Consider the following 25701-nt stretch of genomic DNA (forward strand, 5'->3'; position numbering starts at 1 on the left):
ATGTGCGACAACAAAACTTGGGTTTTTATAAGCGGAAGTCTCGAGGTTGTCAGGAATATCTGGGCGCATGCGCAAGAGGAGGGATTGAGAAAGTGGTATAAAAGGCAGGTCGAGTGAGAAGGTGGTTGTTGTTGTCATTGGACGTTACAATGACGCGTGCGTTAGCAGTTGATTAAGAAGTTGTTTTTTTTTGTGTCAAGTCGCGCACCTCAGTGAAAGTCATATAAGTCGTGCACCTCGGTGAAGGTGAAGGTCATATTGTCTTTTTAATGCTTTTCCAAAAACCAAAATATCAGCAGTAACAATTTTTTTGGAGCTGTCGCGGACCAGGATATAAATACCCTAACTCGCTACAAGAAAAAATAATGAAGCGAATTGAATGAAGGAAACAAAGAACTCAAATGCTGGAATAAAATAAACATGTCATTTATTTTCTGTTGAGAAATGGAAGTCTTGGGTGTACACGTGTTCGTTCGGCCGTTGACGACTACGCGCGTGGAAGGAAAGGGGAATGCAATAGAGAAACGCAAAGTGGCAAGCCAGCCTATAGAAAGAGAGGGTTAAGCTCAGTAGAGAGTCGCGCACATGTCTGTGTTGATGCGATCGGTTTGTCGAATCAACAGGTCGAACGCTGGTCCGGACGAAAAAGGGAAGTTGACAGGTTTTGTTGACTTTTATACTGGAGTTAGTGTTCTAAGTGCGCATGTCTGGTTTTCACTTAAAAGGAAGTCACGTCACAGCTTGGGTGTGTGTATGCGCATAAATGTGAGTGTGTGTATGAGGCTGTGCATACGTGCGTGCGTACATGTGGGTGTGTATATGTGAGGGAAAACATGTTCGAACAAGACTCCCCCTCCTGGGGAGAAAAAAATATATATATACAAGAGAAACGTATTTTGTTTTTGTTTTTTATGTATATATTTTTTTTTTAATAAGTTATATATTGTTTGAAATGTTTTGGCCAATAAACTTTTCGACCAGTTTTTGTTGTTGTTTGTGGTGTGTTGTTTTTTGTAATTTCTTTGTCCGTTTCTGAGTGTGTATGTTCTTGTATTGGACTAGGAGAAACATGTAATTGTTCGTCTATGAATGCAGGTTTAAGTCTGTCTATTACTATAGTGTCTTTTTTCTCTCTTTTTAATATTGTAAAATACTTTTTACTCCTGTCGGGAACTAAATAAGGTCCGGAATAATTTGTACATAGTGTTTTTTTTACTGCGTCGTTCCTGATAAAAACGTATTTACATGTCTAAATATCGCTTGGAATGAAAATGTTTGTGTCTGGCTTTTTGGTTGGAGTAAATTTTGATTGTGACATTTTGTGTTTTAAGTCCGTCACAAAAGTTGTCGTTGGGGAAATGTCTGTATTGTTTTTGCAGAATTGTCCTGGTAAAATCAGTGTTGAAAACTAATTCTGCAGGTGTGCTCTGCAAATCTTCCTTCACAGTTTTGCGAATTGCTAGGAGAATGAGTGGCAAGTTGTCAGTCCGATTTATTTTCGTTCATAACCAAAGATGCTTTTAATTGTCTATGCAATCATTTCACCATACCGTTTGTGCAAGGATGATAGGCAGTAGTCTTAATGTGCTTTGTTCCCAACAAATGATTGAATTCAGTGAAAAGAGTTGATTGGAACTGTAAGCCGCTGTCCGTTGTGATTACGGAAGGCACTCCGAAAATCGCTATCCAATCTTGTAAAATCGCTCTGGCTATTGTTGCGGCTGATATGTCTTTCACTGGTATTGCTGTCCACCATCTGCTGAATCTATCAACTATAGTGAGGATGTGGGTATGTCCTTTGTTGGGAATAATTTAACCCTGAAATAAAGCTCAATTCTCACACGTGAGAATGCAACAACAATTCGGTAGTTAAGTTCTTATCAGAAATGTGACAACAGGTTGTAAGAAGAGAACGCAACCAAGCAATCGATATTTAAACAATTTTACTTGGTGAGCAATATAATGAAAACAGGCAATATACAGAATGAAGAAGATGAATGAAGGTTTGCGGAAACGTGCTTCGCTAGAACTTATCTTGAGTTCGATTAGCAATGTGTTCATCATTCAATTCTGGCTCTTTTCATGTGGACGGTTAACTGTTCTATTTCGTCGTATATTTGGTTTACTTCGCACGACCGTCTTGAGATGGAAGGAATAAAATATTCAATTAGGAACGTAAAGTAGAAGGGGGGTGGGCTTCAGTGACTGCCTTCGGGGGCTATGCACGAAGAACCACTGTCCAGTTAGGGTTGAAACAAAAAGGCGAAAAAAGCCTGGCGCCTAATCTCCCACGGTTTTTATAGGTTGGTTCACGTGACCCCTAAGGGTGTGGGGAAGGAGTTCACAGAGCCTTTTAAGCAGGATCAGCAACATACATAAATTCCAATACCTTTTGAAGTGGGCAAAGGGTCCAACCAAGTCGATATGAACATGAGTAAACCTAGCGTCTGGTACACTGAAAGTTCCTGAAGGTGATTTTGTGTGCTTGTGAACTTTGTTTTTTTGGCAAGGAATGCAAGTTTTGGTCCAACTACGGATGTCCGTATTCATATTTGGCCAAACAAAATGTTCCGCTATTAATTTCACGTTGGCACGTTTTCCTGGGTGGGACAAATTGTGGAAGTGCTGGAAAACTTGTCATCTGAGGATGGGTGAAATATAAGGGTGAGGGTATTTTTGTTGTTCCGAATGGTATCGGCATTTCTTTCAGCTTCAGTGAAGTTTTGTCCATTATAGCTGGGAGTGTGGTATCGGTTAATTGACCTGTACTATTAATTCCATACTTAGTGGAGTGGAATTTACAGAAGCAATTGTTGCGCGAGATAAAGCATCAGCTACAACGTTTTCTTATCCTTTTACGTACCGTATATCGGTAGAATATTGGGCTATAAAGTCCAGGTGTCGAATTTCTCGTGGACAATATTTGTCGACATATGTGTGTAGAGCAAATGTTAGAGGTTTATGATCTGTATAAATGGAAAATTTTCTGCCCTTGAGGAGATGTTTAAAGTGATTAATTGCAAGGTAAATTGCAAGTAACTCTCTCGAGAAAGTGCTATAGTTAGTCTGCGCTTTGTTTAACTTGGCAGAGAATAATGAAATAGGGGTTATTTTGTTGTCAGAAATTTGGTGAATGACAGCTCCTACTGCTATTTCCGATGCGTCCGTCATAAGCGTAAGTTCCGTTGTATTGCTATCTTGGATATATGTAAGTTTGGTAAAGTTTACCAAAGCAGTTTTCGATTGTTCGAAGGCCTGTAGTGCAGGTCCTTCCAAACCTAACTGTTGGTTTTTGGTTCGTTTTTTTAACAAGTCCGTTAAAGGTGCGAGTAACATGGAACAGTTAGGCAAAAAACATCGGTAATAGTTAATTATGCCTACAAAACGGCGTACTTGTCTGACAGATATCGGTAGAGGGAAATTTGAAATAGCACTTACTTTTTCAGGCAAAGGGGAGATTCAATCCTTGTCAATTAAATGACCGAGAAATTGAACTTCCTGGTGGCCAAAAACACATTTATCGGTGTTTAGTTTAAGACCGAAATGTGACAGTCTTTCAAAAGTTTGTTCCAGGTGTAACCGGTGTTCTTCGAGGTTTCTGCTGGCGATTAAAACATCGTCCACATATGCGAATATGAATGGCAGACTTCTGAAAACTTTGTCAATCAAACGCTGGAAAGTTTGACAGGCATTTCTCAGCCCTAAAGGCATCCTTAGGAACTCGTAAAGGCCAAATGGTGTAGTCAGTGCAGTTTTATAAATGTCTTCTTCTGCGACTGGAATTTGAAAATATGCCTTTACAAGGTCCAGTTTGGAGAAAATTGTGGCGCCTTAGAGTCCCTTGACGAAGTCATGGATATGGGGAATAGGATATCTATCTGGAACAGTTTTCACGTTTAAGCGTCTAAAATCTCCGCACGGGCGCCATGTGGTGTTGTCAGCTTTCTGTACCATGTGGAGTTGTGATAACCAAGCACTTTTCGAGGGCCGTATTATTCCCATGTGGAGTAGGTTTTGAAATTCGGATTTTGCCGATTTGTATTTATCTGGTTTCAAGCGTCTGGGGATTGAATGGACGGGCGGTCCTGTGGTCTTAATATAGTGCTTAGCGCTGTGTTTGATGGGGTCCATGTTTTTAAACGGCTGGAAAATTTGAGGAAATTTTTGGAGTAACCGGCGGACGTGTAAATCTTCGGGTAAGGCAGTGCTGATTCCGGTGGTTAAAAATTTCGAGATAGTTCCTCTCACCAAAATCTTCATTTTGTTGTCTGTCACTGTATGATGAGTCATGTCAACAGACAGGTTGAAATGGACTAAAAAGTCTGCCCCCAAAATTGGAGTGGTCACGCTGGCTATGGTGAAATTCCATAAAAAATTCCTCTGCATTCCAAGGTTCAAATTTAAAGTTTTTTCGCCAAAAGTGGGTATTTTTGTACCGTTGGCGGCTTGTAAGTTGAAAAATTGGGTCCCTGTTGGGTGGCCATGCGTTGTCGGTATGACGCTGATTTCCGCTCCGATGTCTATTAAAAAGTTATATCTGTGAATTTTGTCACGGATATAAAACAGATGCCAGTTTTTTTGTGCTCCAGCCACAGTTGTCGTCGTTACTGGCTGGAAGGTTCGTTTTCCTGTGCCGGTTTTTTGAATGCGCAGGGCGTAGTGCATCTTCTCGCAGCGACGCCGGATCTCTTGTGGTAGAAACAAACATCTTGTTTATCTCGTGAACCGGTTCCTGCTTGAACTTCTTCGCCTGTAATTTCGCCGCGTGTTATTGTTGTACGTCGGTTAGCTGCTTCGAAAGCTTTTCGATGGCAGACTTTAATTCTGCTAATTCCTCATCTCGGTTTTGGTCAGGTTGCCATTGGTAGGCATATACTTGTCAGCTCTGGGAACTTTCGTGAATTCTGTCGGCTATGTCGGCGAGCTTTTCTGTTGCCGTCTCTTCTGGCATCGAAGTGAGGATTTGTTTGGTAGTTGGGGTAATTTACCCAATCATAGACTCTTCATAATGCTGTCCGACATTTTGTTGTCTTCCAGCAAGGCTTTCATGTGGCGAAGTAGTTGAGAAGGCGTACGGTCTCCTAACTCAACTTGTGTGAACAAGTTACGAAGCATGGCTTCGTTAGAAACACCGGTTCGTTGCAGGATTGCTTGCTTCAGTGTGTAGTACGGTCTTTCTTCCAGTACATTTTCGAGAAAATCCGTGACTTCCTCTACCATCTCCAATGGCAGTTTTTCCACTAGATAACAGTAACGTGCTCGTTGTGACGTTACCCGTTTAGCATCAAATATGGCTTGTAATTGGATGAACCATATTTTTGTATTTGTCGGGTTGAAGGGTGGAATATTTAATGCCATGGTTTCGTTGTAAGAGTCCATCTGTGGAAGTTCCATTTTTTTTTTTTGTTGAAATTTTTATATTTCAATTTCTTGTGCGCGGTTTGAAAATGTTCCTCCTCGTGGTCGACAAGTTTGCTTGTTTGTTAGAAAAAAATTATTTTTCGTGCGTGCCGTGAATTTGTGTGGGCGAGTTTAGCTTACACCAAGTGTTTCATTTAAACTCATTCATTTCATTTTAAATAAAGGGGTCACCATTTCATGTTGCAGACCAGGATATAAATACCCTAACTCGCTACAAGAAAAAAATAATGAAATGAATTGAATGAAGGAAACAAACAACTCAAATGCTGGAATAAAATAAACATGTCATTTATTTTCTGTTGAGAAATGAAAGTCTTGGGTGTACACGTGTTCATTCGGCCGTTGACGACTACGCGCGTGGAAGGAAAGGGAATGCAATAGAGAAATGCGAAGTGGCAAGCCGGCCTGTAGAAAGAGAGGGTTAAGCTCAGTAGAGAGTCGCGCACATGTCTGTGTTGATGGACCAAAGCCAAAGGGGAGATAGAGTGAGAAAGTCAATCTAGTTCATGAAGAGAGAAACGTATAAAGTGTACGTGTGCTTATCCCACATTACAGTAGCAGGGAAAGTGACGTTAGGGCACGTGGTCAGTTCGTCGACTCAACAGGTCGAATGCTGGTCCGGACGAAAAAGGGAAGTTGACAGGTTTTGTTGACTTTTATACTGGAGTTAGTGTTCTGAGTGCGCATGTCTGGTTTTCACTTAAAAGGAAGTCACGTCACAGCTCGGGTGTGTGTATGCACATGAATGTGAGTGTGTGTATGAGGCTGTATATATGCGTGCGTGTGTGTGTGCGTACATGCGTGTGTACATGTGGGTGTGTATATGTGAGGGAAAACATGTTCGAACAGAGCCGGCCCCAAAATGTATAAAAACGCATCAAACAGTCTTCTAAAATTAATTTAATTAATTAAGTTCATTCGTTCATTCAGTCATTTCAGTCTTCTTCCTTTCTTCTCGCTTTGACAACACACGAGAACATGCCTCTCATTTTCATAACATCGTCGCTGCCAAAGCCATCAACACCATGATTATATACGCCATGCGGACACTCAAAAATCACTTATGCACACACGTATCCATTCCGCATATTTTCTAATTAATAACAATGAATCACTTTCTTCACAAATTACTTTCCTCATGGGACTTTTAAGTAAGGAGATCTTCACCAGATAAAACACAAACTTTAAAATAATCGCATTATTTTTACACAGGACTTTAACCTTCTGAACTCCTTGGTTCCACGAAGGACTTTCATCTAACATTTTAATCATAATGACTTCGAAAGAACTTTCACCGATCAGACCTTTGTTCAGTCACCTTGTTGTTTTTGTTAAAAAATAAATTCGGTGCATTTTAAATCAGAAGGAGGTGTCATTTTGTTTCATTCGCTTTTTTTTATTATTTTTTTGGGGGCAAAGAGATTTAAATTTTACTTAAACTTCTGCATCCCTGCAGAGTACAAATAAACAAGAAAAGCCTTATTCCATGGAGTTTCAAAGGCTGCAATTCTTCTCGTCAGATGGAAGAAGTTTGCAAAATATAGAATAAATTTTGCAGATTAATGCATTAAAAGAAACAAACAATATGAAATTGCAGTTAAATGGGCTGGTAAACAGCAAAACAAAATAAAAAATAAATACAATAAGTAAAAGTTCAGCTAGAATTCGTTACTGTTAACTTTCTCTCTCAACTCCCAGCACGTGTTCTCACAACCACCTCTGCTAATAGACATTTTATTAGAAAACTGACTCCATTCTATTTGCATATGTGTGCAGTGTACGATAAGATCTCGTGAGATTCCACGCGACTACACCTTATAAATCCATGGCTGCCATCTTTAATCTCTCTCTCTCTCTCTCTCTCTCTCTCTCTCTCTCTCTCTCTCTAAGATCCCATCCAAAGGTAAGTTGTATAATCACACAATGCACACACACACAGGCACTTTCTTCTTTGATTATTACATTCAACTCTACACTCCTTCCTGGTCTCCAGACCACACATGTGGCATTGTGGATGTGGTCGTTTGTTGCAGGCACTCTTACGAAGGAGGATTAGCTGGACTACTTCATCTTCATTGGAGCTCTCAGAAGAGGCATCGGAACCATTGGCATCAGCGTTAGGGTGTACAGTCATACCATCAGGCTGTACTTCTTCATCTTCATTGGAGCTATCAGAAGGGGTGCTGGAACTATTGGCATCAGTGTTGGGGTTTGCAGTTGTACATTCACGGGGAATAGATCGGATCCACAGGTCATCGTTAGATGATTCACCATTACTGTTACTCACCAACTGGTTCGTATTTAGGGCAGGCCGGATATCCTTCACATGGCATGGGGTACCATCGACTAGTACGGCTTGCTCGCTAATGATGCCAGTGATTCGTCCTCTTTGAAAGATGGTGGTGCATCGATTATTGGGAGCCCTCAGGTTTCCTGCTGATTAGGCAGACAGATGATGTGCACTTGATAGCAATGGATCGCATTAGCTGGTGCGCTTACAGCAGTCATGCCATCCTTTGGTGTTGCATTATATCTGTATACCGCCTCTGTGATCATGCATTGTTTTCTTGACATGATCCTCTTCACACTTTGATGGCACCGCTCTGCTGTGCTGTTACCACTCGGCACATATGCACATCTGTGTCTGAGCTGGATCCCCCACTTGTCTATGAAATGTCTGAACTCCCCACTGCAAAAGGCCGTGTCATTGTCTGAGGATCTCTTCAGGCAGCCCCCTTTCATAAAATATGGACTCCAATTCACGGATGACACTGGAGGAATCCTGTCTTATTAACGGGTGCCAGATCGCGAACCGTGTCGGTCTACAATTGATCAAGCTGCCGTAGTGGGTTATATCCATACCCAGTTGGCTCCAAGTCGTGTCTACTCCCAGTTGACCTTTCCGTCATCTAGCTGGGGCGAAGTCGATTGACTGGCATGTTTGGCATTCCTTGACTACCGCTTTCACTGCACTTTTGGACACTGATGGATTGGACAATTGCACAAAATAACATGTCCATCTCACTCCAGGGTGCCCACTAAGGTGGTGTATCTTCCTGATTTCATCTGCCACCTTAATAGAGGCGGCACATAATAATGGTACTAGCTTGGCTTTCTTCTTTATAGTGTAATATCATCTCTGTGGCACCCAAGTAAGCCTATCAGCAAGGTTGCAATTTGAAGTGACCAGTACCGCATCCACAAACAGGTTGTACTCTGTTGCCAGCTTTATTATGGTCTCCAGCCTCCATCTGATCAGAACCTCGCTGGCTGCCTTAGTGTGCACCCTGGTCTTGCCTTTCAGTGTGTCCGATATCCAGTGGTACATGCGTAGTGAATCCGTGTGTATGTGTAATTTCCTGACTTTCCACTGGAGTGCCAGGTTGATAGCTTTTATCACTGCATCAAGCTCTGCCAGGTTGATATGAGCAGCGTCAGTCGCCAGTCGCAACCAGCAGGCATCCTTAATTGCAGCCCCATTCTTCTCCAACATTACACCAATTGCCAGAGAGCTCGCATCCACCCACACGTTCAGTTTGTCTCCCTGCACGCATGAGTCTCCTTTGGTGGGGTCATCCTGCTTTACTCTTGCGATGGCCTCCTTCACCATGCAAACCAACTGATCGTTTGCTGTTTCATCATCCCAGCCTTTGGTGACTGCGCTTTTCCTCTTTTTTATGATGATTGTTGCCACACAAGTCCATCCACACACTGGTAAGTGTCCCACAAGTTTTCCACACAGGGAGAATACTGCTCACCTCATGAAGACATCGAGCACTTCAGGAACTGCAGTTCCACACCTCCATTTCAAATCCCTCACTCCTGTTGAACGTTCAGGCCCAAGACATGAGCGCCATTCTCCAAACGTTCTGGGTTCTTGCAAGTCAAATCAAACTCAGCCAGTTTGGACCTTACACGTGATGATGACACAATGTCTTCATTCACATATATGCCATCAAGGTATGCCGATGTCCCATCTTTTATTGTTTCTTCCTGTGATAACACAGCATTAATGACTGTCTTCATTATTTGGGGTTCCACATTCAGCTCAAAGCCTAGTCTGGTAAGGCAGTACCTCCTGCCAGAATACATCACCGTCTGAAATGGCCACATTGTTTCACTGATTCCGACCTGCAGGTATGCTTTTCTTAGATCCAGCAGGGACACATTAGAACCCTGCTGGCGCCACTCTTGTAACCTGCTGGCACAAATCTCAGCATCTGCCGTGAACACATCAACATATGCGTTCAGTTCATGGTAGTCTATCACTGGCCCACCTTTGCTTTGTTGTGCTGAGCGACCGCCATCAGCGGAATCAGGCCTCTGGGAGGTCCAAGTTTCTCATAGGGGTAGGGAATTAACCAGCCATCCTTAATCCAATCACGAAGTTCCTCTTTGTATGCAGGCCTCATCTGGTCAGGCACATGGTACTCTGTTACCTTATTTCGCAGTTTGTCTGGTTCCTGGTTTTCCGACCACTTCCACGCGGCTATCCAAGGCTTCTGCTGCTGGTCAAATTTGACAATAAAGTCTGGCTGGTCAATCTTCAAAGCAGCACACACTGGGACCTTCTTCTGAAACTGTACCACCCCCATCTGCATTATGTGAGCACCACATAGAAGCAGGTCAAAGCTCAGCGGTTTCTCGAGTACTATCAGCGATTCGATGTTAGTCGAATTTCTAGTTCTCGTGTGAATGTTCACAGTACCCACCCCACTGAGGGGGGTTACTCTAATAGTCTTCTTCCTCCAAGTGGGGCAGAGGTCCGCACTCACTATGGTGCAAAAGCACCCCGAGTCAAGGAGTGCTGAGCACAATATCTCATTGATATACACCTGACTGGTCGGAAGCACCTCGTGTAATTTCTGTTTGGGGAAAAGGTTGATGCTGGCACCTTGTCCCCAGCCCCATTTCCCACACAATCCCGGGCCATATGAGCAGTCTCATTACATCGGTAGCAGCAAACCGCTGTCAGTCACCACCAGCAGTTCCTCGCAATGTGGCCCGGGGCCATTGCACCTATAATATCCATCAGCGGAATCAGGCTTCTGGGAGGTCCAAGTTTCTCATAGGGGTAGGGAATTAACCAGCCATCCTTGGTGACTTCACCACGCAGGCCAGGCCTCTGAGACAGTCTATCATCATTTCATGTGGACTGTGCAGCAGCGACTATCGGTTCTCTCATCTCATAGGTATTCTTCATCATGGCCCTGGCCCGGTCTACCAGGAATTAACCAGCCATCCTTGGTGACTTCACCACGCAGGCCAGGCCTCTGAGACAGTCTATCATCATTTCATGTGGACTGTGCAGCAGCGACTATCGGTTCTCTCATCTCATAGGTATTCTTCATCATGGCCCTGGCCCGGTCTACCAGGTCATTAAGGGACATGAAGCTATGCTTGAGCTAGCCCGCGGGAGTTGCTTTGCTCCGGTTGGGAACCCTGCCAAAAATTTGCATGCCAAGGCCCGCTCAGGCAGCCCACCAAACAACACTGTTAACTCTGTCAGCTTAGCCAAATAAACGTTGACAGTTTCGCCGGGATGTAAGGTTCTTGCCTCAAATTGCTCCCAGGCAGTGGCAGGGTTGATAGCAAACGCCTTGTATAATGCTGCCTTGATCCTTTCATAATCCTGTTTCGCCTCAGGACTAAGTTGTTGATATACCATGAACACCCCGGCGAACGTAGAGAAACCACATGTTCAATGCTCTTCACACCAGACAACAGGCAATGCAGTTCCACTTTCTCCACCCAGTCAAGCAGCAGTCAAACCATCGATACACACACACAGGCGTTTTCTTCTTTGATTATTACATTCAACTCTACAGAAATTAATCATAATTGCATTAACAAAGTTATTTAAGAGTTAGTAAATAGACTTCGTGGCCTGGTGGGAGATATCCAGAAGAGATGTTGCGAGTTTGTTTCTGCTTTACCGTTATTTTCATGGAAAGTGTTCGACTGAGCTTCAATCTATGGTCCCCCCTCGCCAAACTTTCGCAAGAAACTCTAGACTAGCTGAAAACATTATCAATAATTTTCCCCACTCTTTATCTGTGCCTAAACCTAAACATAGATTCCATGATCAAAGCTTCTTTCTTAGAACTGCACGCCTGTGGAATTGTCTTCCGTTTTCCTGCTTTCCAGCTGTCTATAATATGGTTGTCTTCAAGTCCAACATGAACAAGTTTCTGATGAGCCGTTCCATTTAAGTTAACAAATTTACCGAACTTCCATTACTATCGATTACTATATTGTCCTTTTGACTACTGTACACTCTTTAACCCTTATCCTTGAGTGGCCTATCGGCCTTGATAAGTGGTGACGCCTATGTAAAAAAAACAAAAAAAAACAGTTTATAGAGATTAAATGAGATTAAGGAAGCAGAAAATGGGGGAAAAGTGAGAAAAAGGATATGGTAAAAATCCAATGAGAAAGACTGTAATATATATTAAGTTATGAAAATATTTATGGCAATTAAGCTGCAACAGAATATTGAAAAAAGGTGAAAATGTTTGTTTTTTAAAAAATAATTATTAGATCAGGGTTAAGGTTTCGAATGAAGCAGATTTCATTTTTTTCCATCATATTTTCCCTTTTGGCCATGGTTTCAACCATTTGTTTGATTAAAAATTTGATAATATGTGTAAACGCTTACTTTCTTAAGTGGTCTTATGATTTTGACCAGGACTGTATATATATATATATATATATATATATATATATATATATATATATATATATATATATATATTTCTTCACTTTGCCTAGTTGTACATTTATTAAGAACCTCATCCTTGTCACATTAATTTATTTTTTTCAACAACAACAACAACCTTACTGCCTTTTTCAGCATATCTTTTCACAACTACACAAATGCAACCAACTGCCATTTGTAGGGCAACTTTTTCTACAAACTATTGCTTTAACCTTCACACCTTGTTGCTATATGCTCCCTGAGATATCCTCTTGCATCTGGCGAAATTCTTCTACCTCTACTTCACTTGTCAATGCCCATCTGCCCTTCTTGCATGTGGTGATGCCCTCCTTCATATTCTACTTCTGGTTACATCCTCGTGTGGCATGGTCCATGGCCTTTGTAGGGTTGTTTTAGATGATGAATAGAGTCTTTGAGTCTTGCCAAGAACCACACCAACATTTAATATGAATTGGATATAAAAGTTATGTTTTAGCAAAAGAAGAAAATGAAGGATATATACACAGGCATGTACATAAAAAAAAATTGAATATAAATGAAATACTGAAAAAAAATAGAAGGGTCACCAGTTAGTAAGTGCCAACTAAAGCATAAACAATTTTGTACATGCAAAAATTAAGAAAAAACGAAGTTTTGCAACAAACATTTTATACAAGAGATAAGAATATAAAAGTTATTTTCAATCATGAAAATTTTGATCATGTAAACACATATTTAGCGAAATTAGTTGAGTTAGTAGTCACCATTTTGAAATGTTTGTAGTGTGAATAATATATGTATGTAAATAGTATACATATGTGAGTATTTGGCAACATGGCTTTGTGTATGTGTGTGCGTTAGTTTACCTTGTTCTGTTACTGTGTGTGAATGAGTAGAAATTTGTTTCTGTTATCAGGACTGTCGCTGATGTGTAGGAATATATGCACAAGATGAAGAAAGCTAATTTGTGAGTCATTAAGTCCTTTAGGTCTCCTTTGGCCAAAGATATGAAAGTAGATGTTGAGCAGACGTTTGAGAAAACTGATTTTGTCAACCAAGTCTTTTAGGAGTTTCTAATTTTACACTGGCTTATTACTTTCATATAGATGTGTTACTTTTGGGAATTTGGATCAATTTTTATTGATTGAAAAAATTTTGTGTTAACAATTTCCTGTGAAGATTTCTAGCTTTTAGAAGTGACAAAGAAAGTGAATTCATATGAAGTAGAGAAAGAAAGAGGGTAAGCTATTCAAGCCATTTGCTTTTTAACATTCATGGAATAGCTTTGTGCGCCACACCCCTAACCCTAGCAGCGTTCTCCTGCTTCTTGCGGCATCTTTCTGCCTATCCAGGCTTTGATAACATCTACAAAAACCGGACATTCTTTTCAATACAATAAATGACCTTTTGTCTTTACACTATTCACCTGCATTTGTCATTCCTTCTTTGCAGTTGACATATTATTGTCTATGTCGCTTTCTTAGTTGCAAAACTGATCACCAATATTAATAATATCTTTTTTTTTTCATAAGAGTTCTATTTAGCAAAAGGTTAAAGTATCTATTACATCAAATAATTAAAAGAATGATCATTCTTCACTAATTTTGTCTGTGGGACATAAAATAGTCATCCTTTAATTTTGTCTTCACCACAATGTTGCAACACTATTTTTGTTTCACAAGCAGTTCAATAAAATATGTTCTGAGACTAACTCCAAGAATACGAAAATATCTATGAAGCCAATAATTTTTCTCCTTTCTTTTCCAAATAACAACCGACATGCCTGAAGATGGTCAAAGGCTAAACTGACCTAAATGTTGCACAAACAACACTCAAGATGAGAACAATAGTCTGATCAATACAAGTAATAAAAACATTCATGTTCACCTTGAATGGAAAATAGCCACCATGAGAACCCAGTTAAACTATAGATGAACACGAGATTTAAACACTTTAGTCTTAATACAGTCTTCCTGTGGAGACCCACATTATTTGACATCAGAGTTAAATCCTTCTTATGGTCTGAGAACTTAAAGTCAAATATCTCTGCTGAAAACCGAGTTGGATATTATTTACATACATGTTTCAAAAATCTTATAAACTCAGGTTTATGTACAGATGACCATGCAACATTATAATGTTTTGACTTAATAGGGTGGGACACTTTCATCACCCAGTTCTTATTACATAACGTAGGATAGAACAAGTAACTATTTTTGTGTATTTATAAAATGGCTGTCGTTTTTAAAGTAAATTTTTCTTTTTCTAAACTATCATGTAACATAGGCCCTAGTATTATGACGGTTACCATAGATTTTAATGACGTTTGAAAAAGGGTCACCATTTCGGTCGGTCCCCTTTTTGGGGCACCTCTGAAATTAGAGAGAGAATAAGAGTGCTGAAAAAAAACGGTTGTAGAAAAGAAAATATCGGGTTATAATTAAGTGCGACGAGACTTTAGGATTGATGATGTTTTATAAAAGTTTCTAAGATATAGGGCTACAAAGAGGATGGTACATTTCTTTCATAAAAGTCTTTACCCAGGGAAACTGGTCTGTCGCATGTTGATGCTTCTATCATTCCCGCATGTCTGAGAGAGATTTCTTCTTTGTATCTCCCTCCAGGAAAGTCCTCTATTCCGATTGGCTGAAACCTCTGGTGACGTTGAGAGAAGAAAGGAAGGGAAAAGTAGAAGAGTAGGGAGAAAGAGAGAAATAAGGGAAGCATACCATAGCAGCATAATAGTAGTAGTTCACTACAGTATAAAGGAGATACAAACGATGGTCATGTCTTTTGGATCTACCATGACACACTCTTATGACCAAAATGTAACAAATATGAAAATGGAAAAAAAAGAATGGTTGTTTTGAATGAAAGAAATAAGACATGGTTAAAAAAAATGTAAATTTCTAAAGACATTTATGTGAGTTGAAAAGTTAATTGTTTTCTTGGTATAGTGGAGAGAAAGGCACAAGTGTTAGAAATGTGTACGCTTATATGTTTGTTTTCTGTCAGTTTGAAGATGCGGTTGAAAATATGTGTACATTCAATAGGCATTGTAGACATTGTGAAAATATATGCAAGAGCTGGCATGTGAGTGAGTTTAGTAAGCATTGTAGGCATTGTGTGTATATTTGCTTTAATTTATTTTAGTCAATGTCAGAGTATTGTGGCATAGTTCCTGGCCTTGGTAGAGGCCATCTTGAAGTGAAGAACCACACCGACATTTAATATGATTTGGGGCATAAATTTTTTTAAATAGTTTAGTCTTTTTTTGAATTACACTTTTTAAAATAATCTTTAAAAAAAAAGGCTAAACTTTATTTATTCGTCTTTGTTGTAGTATATATATAAAATGGAAGGAAAAAGAAGAGTGTAAGTAAAGATGCCCATGAATATGGATGTAGACAAAAGATTCTGTTGAAATTTTTAATAAAGAAATAATTTTTACTCATTTTTTTATTTACACACATTCAACATCTCGGCATTTGGGGGAAAGGAACGCACTCCTTGACCGGCCTTTGCAGGTCACTTACATCATCATCATCATCATCATCATCATCATCATCATCATCATCATCATCATCGTTATAGTTCCCTTTCTAGCAGTCGGCTACACTCCTACCCTCTGGAGGGGAAGGAGGAGGAGGAAAGGGCTTTTGCCCATTTTCATCAGTTCGAACCTAGCCGGCCAAGAAGAAGGAGGCTAACTTTGGCTCCGTCAAAAAAGGATTTTTGACGTTAAATTCTTACGGTTTTTTTTCTCTCCTCCTTTGGAGAAAGATGTTTGTTTAGAACTCCATTGGGAAGTACTAAGCTGTTAATGTTATTTTATTCTCAGTCATTATAAGACTGGAAAATGAGAATCATTTATTAAAAGGTAAACAAGAGTCTTACAACTGGTAAATTATTATTCTCAAAGGATTAACGAAGGAATCCACTGTGTGTTGAGGAGTTCTTTTCTGTAAAGAACAAAAATTAATTTCACCGACAAGACGAGCAGAATATCGGCCCTAGAAAGAAAATCCCCTCTTTATTCTAGGAACTTGAAAGATTATTCAACCGAAGTTTCCTTCAGAAAGGAAATCTTCCATAATACAAGAATTTACCCTGTATTTGTACACATAAAGCCGACCAAAGCGGCTTTATGGTCTTCTGTTTCTCCCCTTTGAATTAAAAGGTACCTGAGCCTTCACAAAGGAAATTTTAATTCTTTCTCACATTTAAGGACAAAGAATCTTTGTTCGGAAAAGAAAAAAACATTTTGTCAAAGAGAGACTGAACATTTTTTTGAGGAGGACTGAATTTAAAACAAGGACTGTTTTCAATTTTTTATATGTTCTTTTCTTTCAGCCTTTCTTACAAGTAAGGATTGTTGTCTTTTTTGTATTATTTTTTTATATATTTTAAATGTTTTCTTAAGGGTGTTTTTAATCCCAGCCTTGGGAAATAAAGGCAATTAATATCTTTTTGTTTTAATAAACTTGGATCATTTTAAACACATTCGGGTCTGTATTTCTTTTGCTCATTTCCATTAGTTACTCATTTCCGAGAAATTTGCTTTATATGCTTTTTTTTTCCTTTTTTTCTTTCATTTTTGTTACCATGAAAAACGGATTTTGGTGACAAACCTAAAATTCCCTCAATTCATATGGTGTGTGGAATAGGTGTCTTAACTAGGAAATAGAGAAGAATTCATATGAGAATGTGTGGGTATACATAAATGTTGAAGTCAGATCTTGTGTAAGTAATGTGTGTAAGGTAGGGGGGAACATTATTAAGTCTACATGTAGCCATGTTGGATTCTTGAGTATTGTGAATGTTAGTGCCTACAGACTCGCCAGGAAGGTTGCAAACTGAGAGAAAAGTTTTGGAGGTTGAAAGAAATGCTGTTGATGAGGCAGCTTGCTATGTTGTCTCCTGGCTGGGAGAGAAATTAACTAATGGGCTCTCCCTTTTATTAATTCAGGTTGTGTACTCAGTTTGCTTGAGAAATTACTTTTGATTGGACAAGCCAAAAAGGAAGTTAAATGCACCAATTAGAACCTAGCTTAAAAATTAAGCATAGATTCATTATAGTTGTTTGTAGTGCCACTGCGACAGCATAATTGTTTAAATCAAACAAACAAAAAGCACGCCTATTGGGAAATAATTGCAAGGCCAAACGACATTTCTTTTAACAAAACAACAACAAAGGGTTTATTTAGAAAAGGCGAAATTGTATCTCAGACTGGAGAGAAAGAAAGAAAGTATAAATATCTGTTTGGAGGTGTTGTTTGCTATCAGACTGCTGTCGTAAACAAGTAGCAGTGGGAGGAGTGAGTGAGAGAGGTCTGTATAGGTTGCTTGCTGGCGTCCCTCTGGCGATAGCAGCTGAGATCCCAAAGGGCTAAAAATAGTTCTTAAGGGGACAGCTCAAATCAATGCGCCCTGCTAACCGATTGGTCAGTGTGGCCAAATCACTTTGGCACTGGGCATTGATCTGCTTACAGTAAATAGTTTGTTAACTGCTGCACACCCTTCATTAACCCCAACACAAATTTCATAAGTTTCGTACAAAAAAGAAATAAGCATGGCAATAAGGAAAAAAAATGTAAAAAAACTAGTTTTGAAAAAAAAAATTCTTTTAAAGTAAAAAATGAGAAAGTTTCTAAGAAACCCATTCTGTTCTACATTATGTAGTCCAGAACTGGGCGAGCAATACTATTTCCTGATTGGTGGAAGTGGGTTGCCATTTAACATTCTATTAAAGTGAACCCCTGCTTTAAAGTATAATTTTTTTCCAGGCATTTCCAGAATGTCAATGTGTAAAGCACCTGAAAGAAATAAAATCTCAAACTTATTCTTTCCATTGACAGTATGAGGGATAAAAAATAAAATTTAACAAAATAATAGTAGCCCCTATTTACTTGCCTCCCAACAAGGACATAATAAGATACAATGTCCTTTTTTAATGTTAAGAACAAAGCACTTCTTGAAAAAGGGGCATTGAATTAGGACGAAAATAAAAATTGCCTATATCTCAAAAGATTTCCCTTTTACTAATTGAGGACAGAAAAGATGCAGAGTAGCAGAAAAACTCTAATATGGTGTCCGATAACGGTGTTCATAATAAATGTATGTGTTTTGCTAGGTGTGTCAGAAATTTCGTGAAAAATATTGAATAATTCCAACACGTCTTTCCAAGCTTATGACTCCTCGAAAAATATAATTCAAGCCCTAATTTTTTTTTTTCAATTAAAGGAGCAAGGACCAAGGTTTCAGTAAAAAACAAAAACAAACAACGTTTTTTTTTTAAAAAAAAAGGTTTTAAACTTCGGACTTTACAGGTAAATTTCTAAAAAACACTACTTTTTTTGTTTTAAATTTGAATATATTATTTATTGATCTTTTATCCTCAATTTGTGATATATAACACTTTGGTGAGTAAATTAATTATTTACTTTTTAATAGACATCTCAAAATGGGAAGCGTGAATTAATTCGACCCCCTGTCTTTCCAAGCTTATAACTACTCGAAAAATGTAATTCAAGCCCTAATTCTTTTTTTCAATTAAAGGAGCAAGTACCAAGCTTTCATTAAAAAACAAAAAACAAAAGAAAAAACAAACAATGTGTTTTTTTTAAAAAAAGGTTTTAAACCTCGGACTTTACAGGTAAATTTCTAAAAAAAAAAAACACTACTTTTTTTTGTTTTAAATTTGAATATATTATTTATTGATCATTTATCTTCAATTTTTTATATATAAAACTTTGGTGAGTAAATTAATTATTTACTTTTTAATAGACACTTGAAAGGGGGGGGCGTGGATTAAAAAAAAACGTTTGTCTAAAATATTGTATTCAGTTTATTGGAACGAACATAAAATTTCACATTGGCCCTGAAAATATCGTAAAAATTGAATCAATAGAAAAATTTTGATAGATTTTTAAAGTTTAAAAATTGAAAAATACTGAGCTTGTAAAATTTAATTAATTTCATTACTGTTTTTTTTTTTTTTTAATAAAAAAAATAGTATTTCTATTACTTTTTATACAACTTTAATAATTTATTTTGGAAGTATAATCCATAAAGAAAATAAACAACCCACTTTTAAAGGAGAAATTACGAGTTTTTTTTTATATTTTATTCGCAGTTTCGTGTTAGGAGTGTCAAAAATTCCTACAGAAATTCTGATACACCTAGTGTTTCGCATAAAAAAAAAAAAAAAAAAGTTATTGATTATCTCCCTTGGTTTATAGTTATTTAATAGAGGGCGCTATTTATATTACGTACATACAGCGGCATCGCTAAAATGGCGGCGTCTTGTGACAAGAGTATTTTGTGCAGTGTTGTTCTTTATCAGCTTGAACATTTAGATGAGCCCGATAATGACAAAAACCATCTATTACGACTAGTCGATGAATATAAACTTTTCTCTTATGAGGTAAGAATTTTATCGATTCCTACTTCAAACCTTCGTACACGTCGAACCGGCATTTTATTTTTGTTTCTTCTCGCACGTGTCTTCCGATTTGTTTGTTGAGCAAAACAACTCTGGTATTTTTCTATTCATGACTCCCAATTATTTTAAAATAAAAATAAATTGAGATTTTATTCGTTGTCTTTTTTTGTTGTTGTTGTTTATAATCTAATAGTTTAAATATCTGTTAACAAAACAACATAGGATCAGTATATATAAATCTAATGTAAAACAATCGACACTTGTACATCGTGAAAATTAAGAAAACCATTCTTAACATGGTTAACTCTTCTTTTATCCAGACAGAACTCTTGAAATGAAAAAAAAAAAAAAAAAAAATGTTTAGATTCACAAGTGCCAAATGATCACCCAATTCTTGGTCAAAAAACGTTGATGGTCATTCCATTCATTTATTTTATTCAGCATAAGAAAAACAGGTAACCATAAAAAAAAAAAAAATTAACAATACTTTTAATTACTGAAAATAAACAAACTTATTTTATTCATTTTAACTATTACCACCCGAGATTTAGGGTTAGTGACTGCCATCTAAAAATAAAGGCAGAGAGTGATCCATCCGCGCTATTTTTTTTTAAATCGTATTTCCAAGTTTAATTAAAGTTTTATGTTTTTTTATTATTCAATTGTAAGGTTAAGTACAGAATAGGTACAAAACACTCTCCCCTCCCCATGTTAAGAATGGCTTTTTAAATAATAACGTTATTATTTCAACACGGATCACTCTGCATGAGTACAAAGAAATGAATTATTAATTAAATAAATAAAATATAAGTTTCAATTGGCCTGGTTTTTAGAGCAAATACTACCGATTAAAAAGAACCAGCATATATTTCTGTCTTGTTTCAAACAACAGGGACTTGATTCTTCATTTTCAACTACAGTTTCAAATTTCGTTGCTTGTTCGTCATAAAAACGAAAACCGAAATATTGAATTTCAATTAAAATCGTATCTACTTAATTGTTATGTCGGAAATTAGTAAAATATCTAAAAAATTACAAAATGATAAAGCAGAAAAAAAAATGAATGCATTTATTTTTGCTTTCGGGTTGTTATTACTGTACACATAGATTCGAAAAAGTTGTCAAAAGACAAATATATAACAAATAAATGTTATCAAAGGCAAGATAAGTTACTTTTCTACGTAACTGGATATATTTTTCGTGTTTTTATTCAATGTAACATGTTTATTCAGCTCGAAAAACATACAGTGTTTACCGATGTATTGGAAAATTCAAGATGGCGCCCGACTCTCTCTTTAACACGGTAAGTTCAGAAAAAGATGTTATAAATAATAAATTAGACAAAATACTGTTAGAAATTCGCTCAATATATGTTACCGTCACATAAGTTGACATATATTCGGCGTTTTTTTTAATAGTATTTTGTCTAGTTTATTATTTATAACACCTTTTCCCAAACTTACCATGTTAAAGAGAGTGTCGGGCACGGGCACCATTTTGAATTTTCCAATACATCGGTAAACACTGCATGTTTTTCGAGCTGAATAAACATGTTACATTGAATAAAAACACAAAAAATATATCCTGTTTGGTAGAAAAGTAACTTATTTTGCCTTTGATAATATTTATTTGTTATATATTTGTTTTTTGACAACTTTTTCGAATCTGTGTACAGTAATACAAACCCCTTTCTTTATAAAAATAAAACATTGTAAATTGTAACAATAAAAAAAAAGTAAAATTATTTTTTTCAGGGACATTATGAAAAAAGCCCCTAACGTCTGTATTAATGAATTCGATATGACTGGAAAAATTAATCCCTCAAACTACCGATATTATCATTGAATTAAGCATTGTTTATTTCATATTTTCACACACAAAAAAATTATAATTGCTAAAAATATTTGACCTTTTCGTAGATTATACTGTTAAATTTTCTTAAGTTTAAAAGTAGGAACACAGAAAAATAAGGAAATTAAAAATGGTAAAAATTATACAAACGTTCACGATAAGAATGTACGGATACACAGCTAGGGGAAAAAAAAAAAAAAAAACAGCACTCCCTACTTCCCTCCAAGTACTTCACATCATTTTCAGACAGCCTTTTGACTTTCTGGCATTTTGAGCTTGCATAGAATCGATGGTTAGACGACTTTGTTTTTGTTTGAGTGAAGCGAGAATCTCTCGCTTTTGGGGGCTAATTAAGCTATTTTTTGTACAAAGGTTTTTTGGGTTTTTTTTATTCAATATCTATATATTTAGCTGAACTTGTTTGTTTCCAAATGTCACCGTGAAAATATTTTTCGTTATTCCTTTTTTTCACATGTACAAATATTTTTTTAGTACTCATGCAGAGAGTGATCCGTGCTGAAATAATGTTATTATTTAAAAAGCCATTTTAAACATGGGGAGGGGAGGGTGTTTTGTACCTATTCTGTACTTTAACCTTACAATTGAATAAAAAATATATCATAAAACTTTAATTAAACTTGGAAATACGATTTAAAAAATAGTGCGGATCACTATCTGCATTAGCACCATTTTTTTTTTCCTTTTGGAAATTAACTTTAGGCTTTAATCTTTCAAATACAATCAAAAAGTAGTCGCAAACCTACAAAAAAAATTCATTAACCAGTTTTCAAAATTATGTCCTATCTTTTTTCCACCATTATTGTTTGCACCTATCTTTCCATCATACAGATTTTTTTGTTTTTTTATATTGAGGGAATTCTGGACAATACGCACTTCCAAAAGTCATCATAGAATTACCCTCCCCCCCTCTTTATATGTAAAACAATGTAACTTTATTATAAATTAATATAATCAATATAACTTTTGTACCTTTTTAAAAGAAGGGCAAAATAAACTAGTAATAATTTTAAAAAATTGTTTCATCGTACGAAAATAATGAAATTGTGAATCAAAAATAACGTTTCCATGTAGTAAACATTTCGAACGTGAAAACATACCTGTGTTTAATAAATCTAGCAAAGAATTCTGGTGAAAGAACTGACCCAGTAAATTACCGCCCCATTAGCCTCCTCCCACTTTTTGCTAAAATATTTGAGTCCATAATTAACCAAGCTCTAGTCCATCATCTTACAGATGCTAAACTTCTGACCGACCAACAATATGGATTTAGGAGAGCCCGTTCAACAGCAGACATTCTAACTATATTATTGTATTATATACCATTCACTTGACAAAGCAGGGGAGGGTAGAGCAGTAGCTCTAGATATATCTAAGGTGTATGGCATGAAGCTCTTCTCAGGAAAATCGGATCATACGGTATCACTGGAAGAATACTTAACATAATTAAATCCTTCTTAGATAAGAGAAAAATCCAGGTTGTCCTCGATGGTCGTACATCTAAACAATATGATATAAATGCGGGAGTGCCTCAGAGGTCTATCCTTGGACCTCTAATATTCATAAATGACCTCCCTGACAAAATTGTCTGTGAGATGGGTATATATGCTGATGACACCACGCTCTATAACAGACACGACAGGAAAACAAATGAACACATATCTAAAGAAATGGCAGAAACACTAGAGGATAACCTCCAATCTGTAGTGGAATGGGAACAAAAATGGATGGTCACATTCAATGCTACCAAGACTAAACTTGTTTCCTTCAATAACTACAAGAAACCTTCTCTACTACCAATAGCAATGGCCAAAGACTCTTTATCTGTAAGCACATCTTTTAAGCTCCTCAGCCTAACGTTCACAGGAAACATTAATTGGAACAATTACATTGAGAGCATTGCCAGAACCGCTGCGAAAAAGGTAGGTTCTCTCTACCGTGCTAGAAAGCTACTAACGCCTGAAAGTATCTTGTACCTCTATAAGGCTACCATTCACCCATGTATGGAGTATTGTTGTCATATTTGGGCCAGTGCATCTGCTACTAGTCTCTCACTCCTAGACAAGGTTCAAAAGAGAGTCGCCAACCTAATAGGTCCTGAACTGTCATCCAAGCTTCAGCCTCTGTCCCATCGACGTAATGTAGCATCCCTCTGCCTGTTCTACAAGTACTTTAACGGTGAATGTTCCGACGAACTGCAAGCACTTGTACCCCCTCTACGTAAATACCCCCGACAAACCCGGCAAGCAGTAAAATCCAACCCCTTCACAGTAGAGATCCCTAGATGTAAGAGAGCCTTCTACTCCAGTAGTTTTTTCCTCAGAACCGCTAGACTTTGGAATTCCCTTCCAGGTTCCTGCTTCCCCAACTGTACTGACATGCAGAAGTTCAAGTGTAACGTGAACCGACATCTTGCTGCCCAGCTCCCCACCTGTAGCCTGTGTCCATAATTAGTAACCCCTACATCAAAGTGGCAATGTGCCTTGTTTGGGGTGAAAATGTAATAAAAAAAAAAAAAAAAAATCAACTAATGGTCAGATTTTTGTGAAATTTTCGATACTTATCCATTTTAGAATGAAATTACATATAAAATGCAGTTTCCGTAAAATAGACGAGGGAGAAATATTTTTTTTAGTACCCAATATTTAATGTTTTGAAATTTGAACAAAATATATGTAAATCTATTGAAATTTCTATTTGTTATGAAACATAAGTTCAAATAAGTAAAATATATTTATTTTTTTTAAATTTAAATACACGTATTGAGCAAAAATTTATCTTGAAGTTGCAATTAAAAAAAAATGATATAAATTTGATATTATGTTTTTTTTTTTAAATAGTGTTTTTTTTTAATTAATAAATACTATAATCAATTGAATTACCAAAAAAAAGAAACTTCGTAAACATTAACTAATTTTTAAAAGATTAAAACTCCATTATTTCAAAATGTTCCGTTACAACATAGATTTTTGTGTTTAAATTTTCTTTTTAAATATTAAGTTTTTATATAAACATGGCTCTTGTCAGCTATTTTATCTCCAGATTAAAACCGATTTGAAAATATTATTGCACAAATATTAAGCATTTTGTAGGCCCCTCTCATATTTTGTTTGTCTCTTTTTACCGAACAAAAGTATGGAAGCCTAACATGAACATTCAGTAAAACCGTATTTCATATTTAATATACAAATGTTTATGATATTATTAATCATTAAACTGTGTAAATCTTAAAAACCTAACAAAATTATAACAAAGATTAATTATTAATTGCAATTTGAAGAAAATAAACAAAGGTTTTAAAAAATCATTAAGTCGCTTCTGCTTTTCCATAGTTCGTTTAGTTTAACACAAGTCTGACGTCACATAATCATGCTTTCTTTTTTTCACATTGTTTTGGAGATACCTACCGGACAAGAAGCCAAAATTATTTGACTATAAATGAGAACAAAGAGTATGTTTTTTTAAGAATGATTAACTCTAGCTTGAGACCCTAAATTTAGTTTCACCTCATGAGAAAGTTGGCAGACCTTTTTCTTCCGTAGTTACACTATAGTGAAAACTAATTGAAACGGTTTGTTGAATTAGAAAGAGTTTATTTATTTTTTACTTTGATTCACTCCAAACAATGCATATTGCTGCTGAGATATAAGGAGGCTACTGTGAATCAGGGGCCCCATACCTATAGGAACATCCCAAGTGGGGAGTTGTGCAGTGAGATATTTGATCACATTACATTTACGTTTCTGCATGTTGGTGCAGTTAGGGAGCAGGGAAGAAGTTCCAAAGGTTAGTGATTTGAGGAAAGAAACTATTATAGAAAACTTTTTCGTGTTTTTTTTTGGGGGGGGGGGAGCTTATACGGTGAAGGGGTGGAATTTTGCTGATTGATGGCTTTGCCGAACGAGCACCAATGCAGTAAGTACATTGGCGCACATTCCATTGCAATACTTTTAAAATAAGCATAGGGATGCTATATTATGGTGATGGGACAGAGGCTGCTGCTTGGTTGACTGTGAGACCTATTAGAATAGAGCCTTTTTAAATTTTTTTTTTGGTCTCTGTTTAAGAGAGAAGACTAGTGGTTGATGCAGTAGCCCAGATATGGCAACAATACTTCATGCATGGGCGAATGGTGACCTTAGCAGGTGTGAGAAGTTTTCAGTAGCGGCAGCTGATCTTTTTTTGAGCAGATTTGACAATGCCTTCAGTGTATTTATTCTAATTCATATTACCTGTGAATGTTAAGCAGAGATGACTTAGGATATCTGCA

General features: G+C 37.1%; 1 protein-coding gene across 3 annotated transcripts in view; it reads left to right on the forward strand.

The window, feature by feature from the left end:
• The window catches only part of LOC145288002 (uncharacterized), a 283397-nt gene that overhangs the window by 200009 nt on the left and 57687 nt on the right, over window positions 1-25701 (forward strand). The window contains exon 1 of one of the 3 annotated variants that reach the window (XM_080136000.1): window positions 19350-19544. The exons of the other annotated variants lie outside the window; for them this stretch is intronic. Coding sequence (XP_079992126.1) covers window positions 19413-19544 — 132 coding nt within the window. The 5' untranslated portion in view covers window positions 19350-19412. Of the gene's footprint in view, window positions 1-19349; window positions 19545-25701 lie in introns of those variants that run through there. 3 annotated transcript variants of the gene reach the window in all.

The sequence above is a fragment of the Euprymna scolopes genome, chromosome 11 (assembly GCF_053919585.1).
Source record: "Euprymna scolopes isolate OS-2025 chromosome 11, ASM5391958v1, whole genome shotgun sequence".
Taxonomy (NCBI): domain Eukaryota; kingdom Metazoa; phylum Mollusca; class Cephalopoda; order Sepiida; family Sepiolidae; genus Euprymna; species Euprymna scolopes.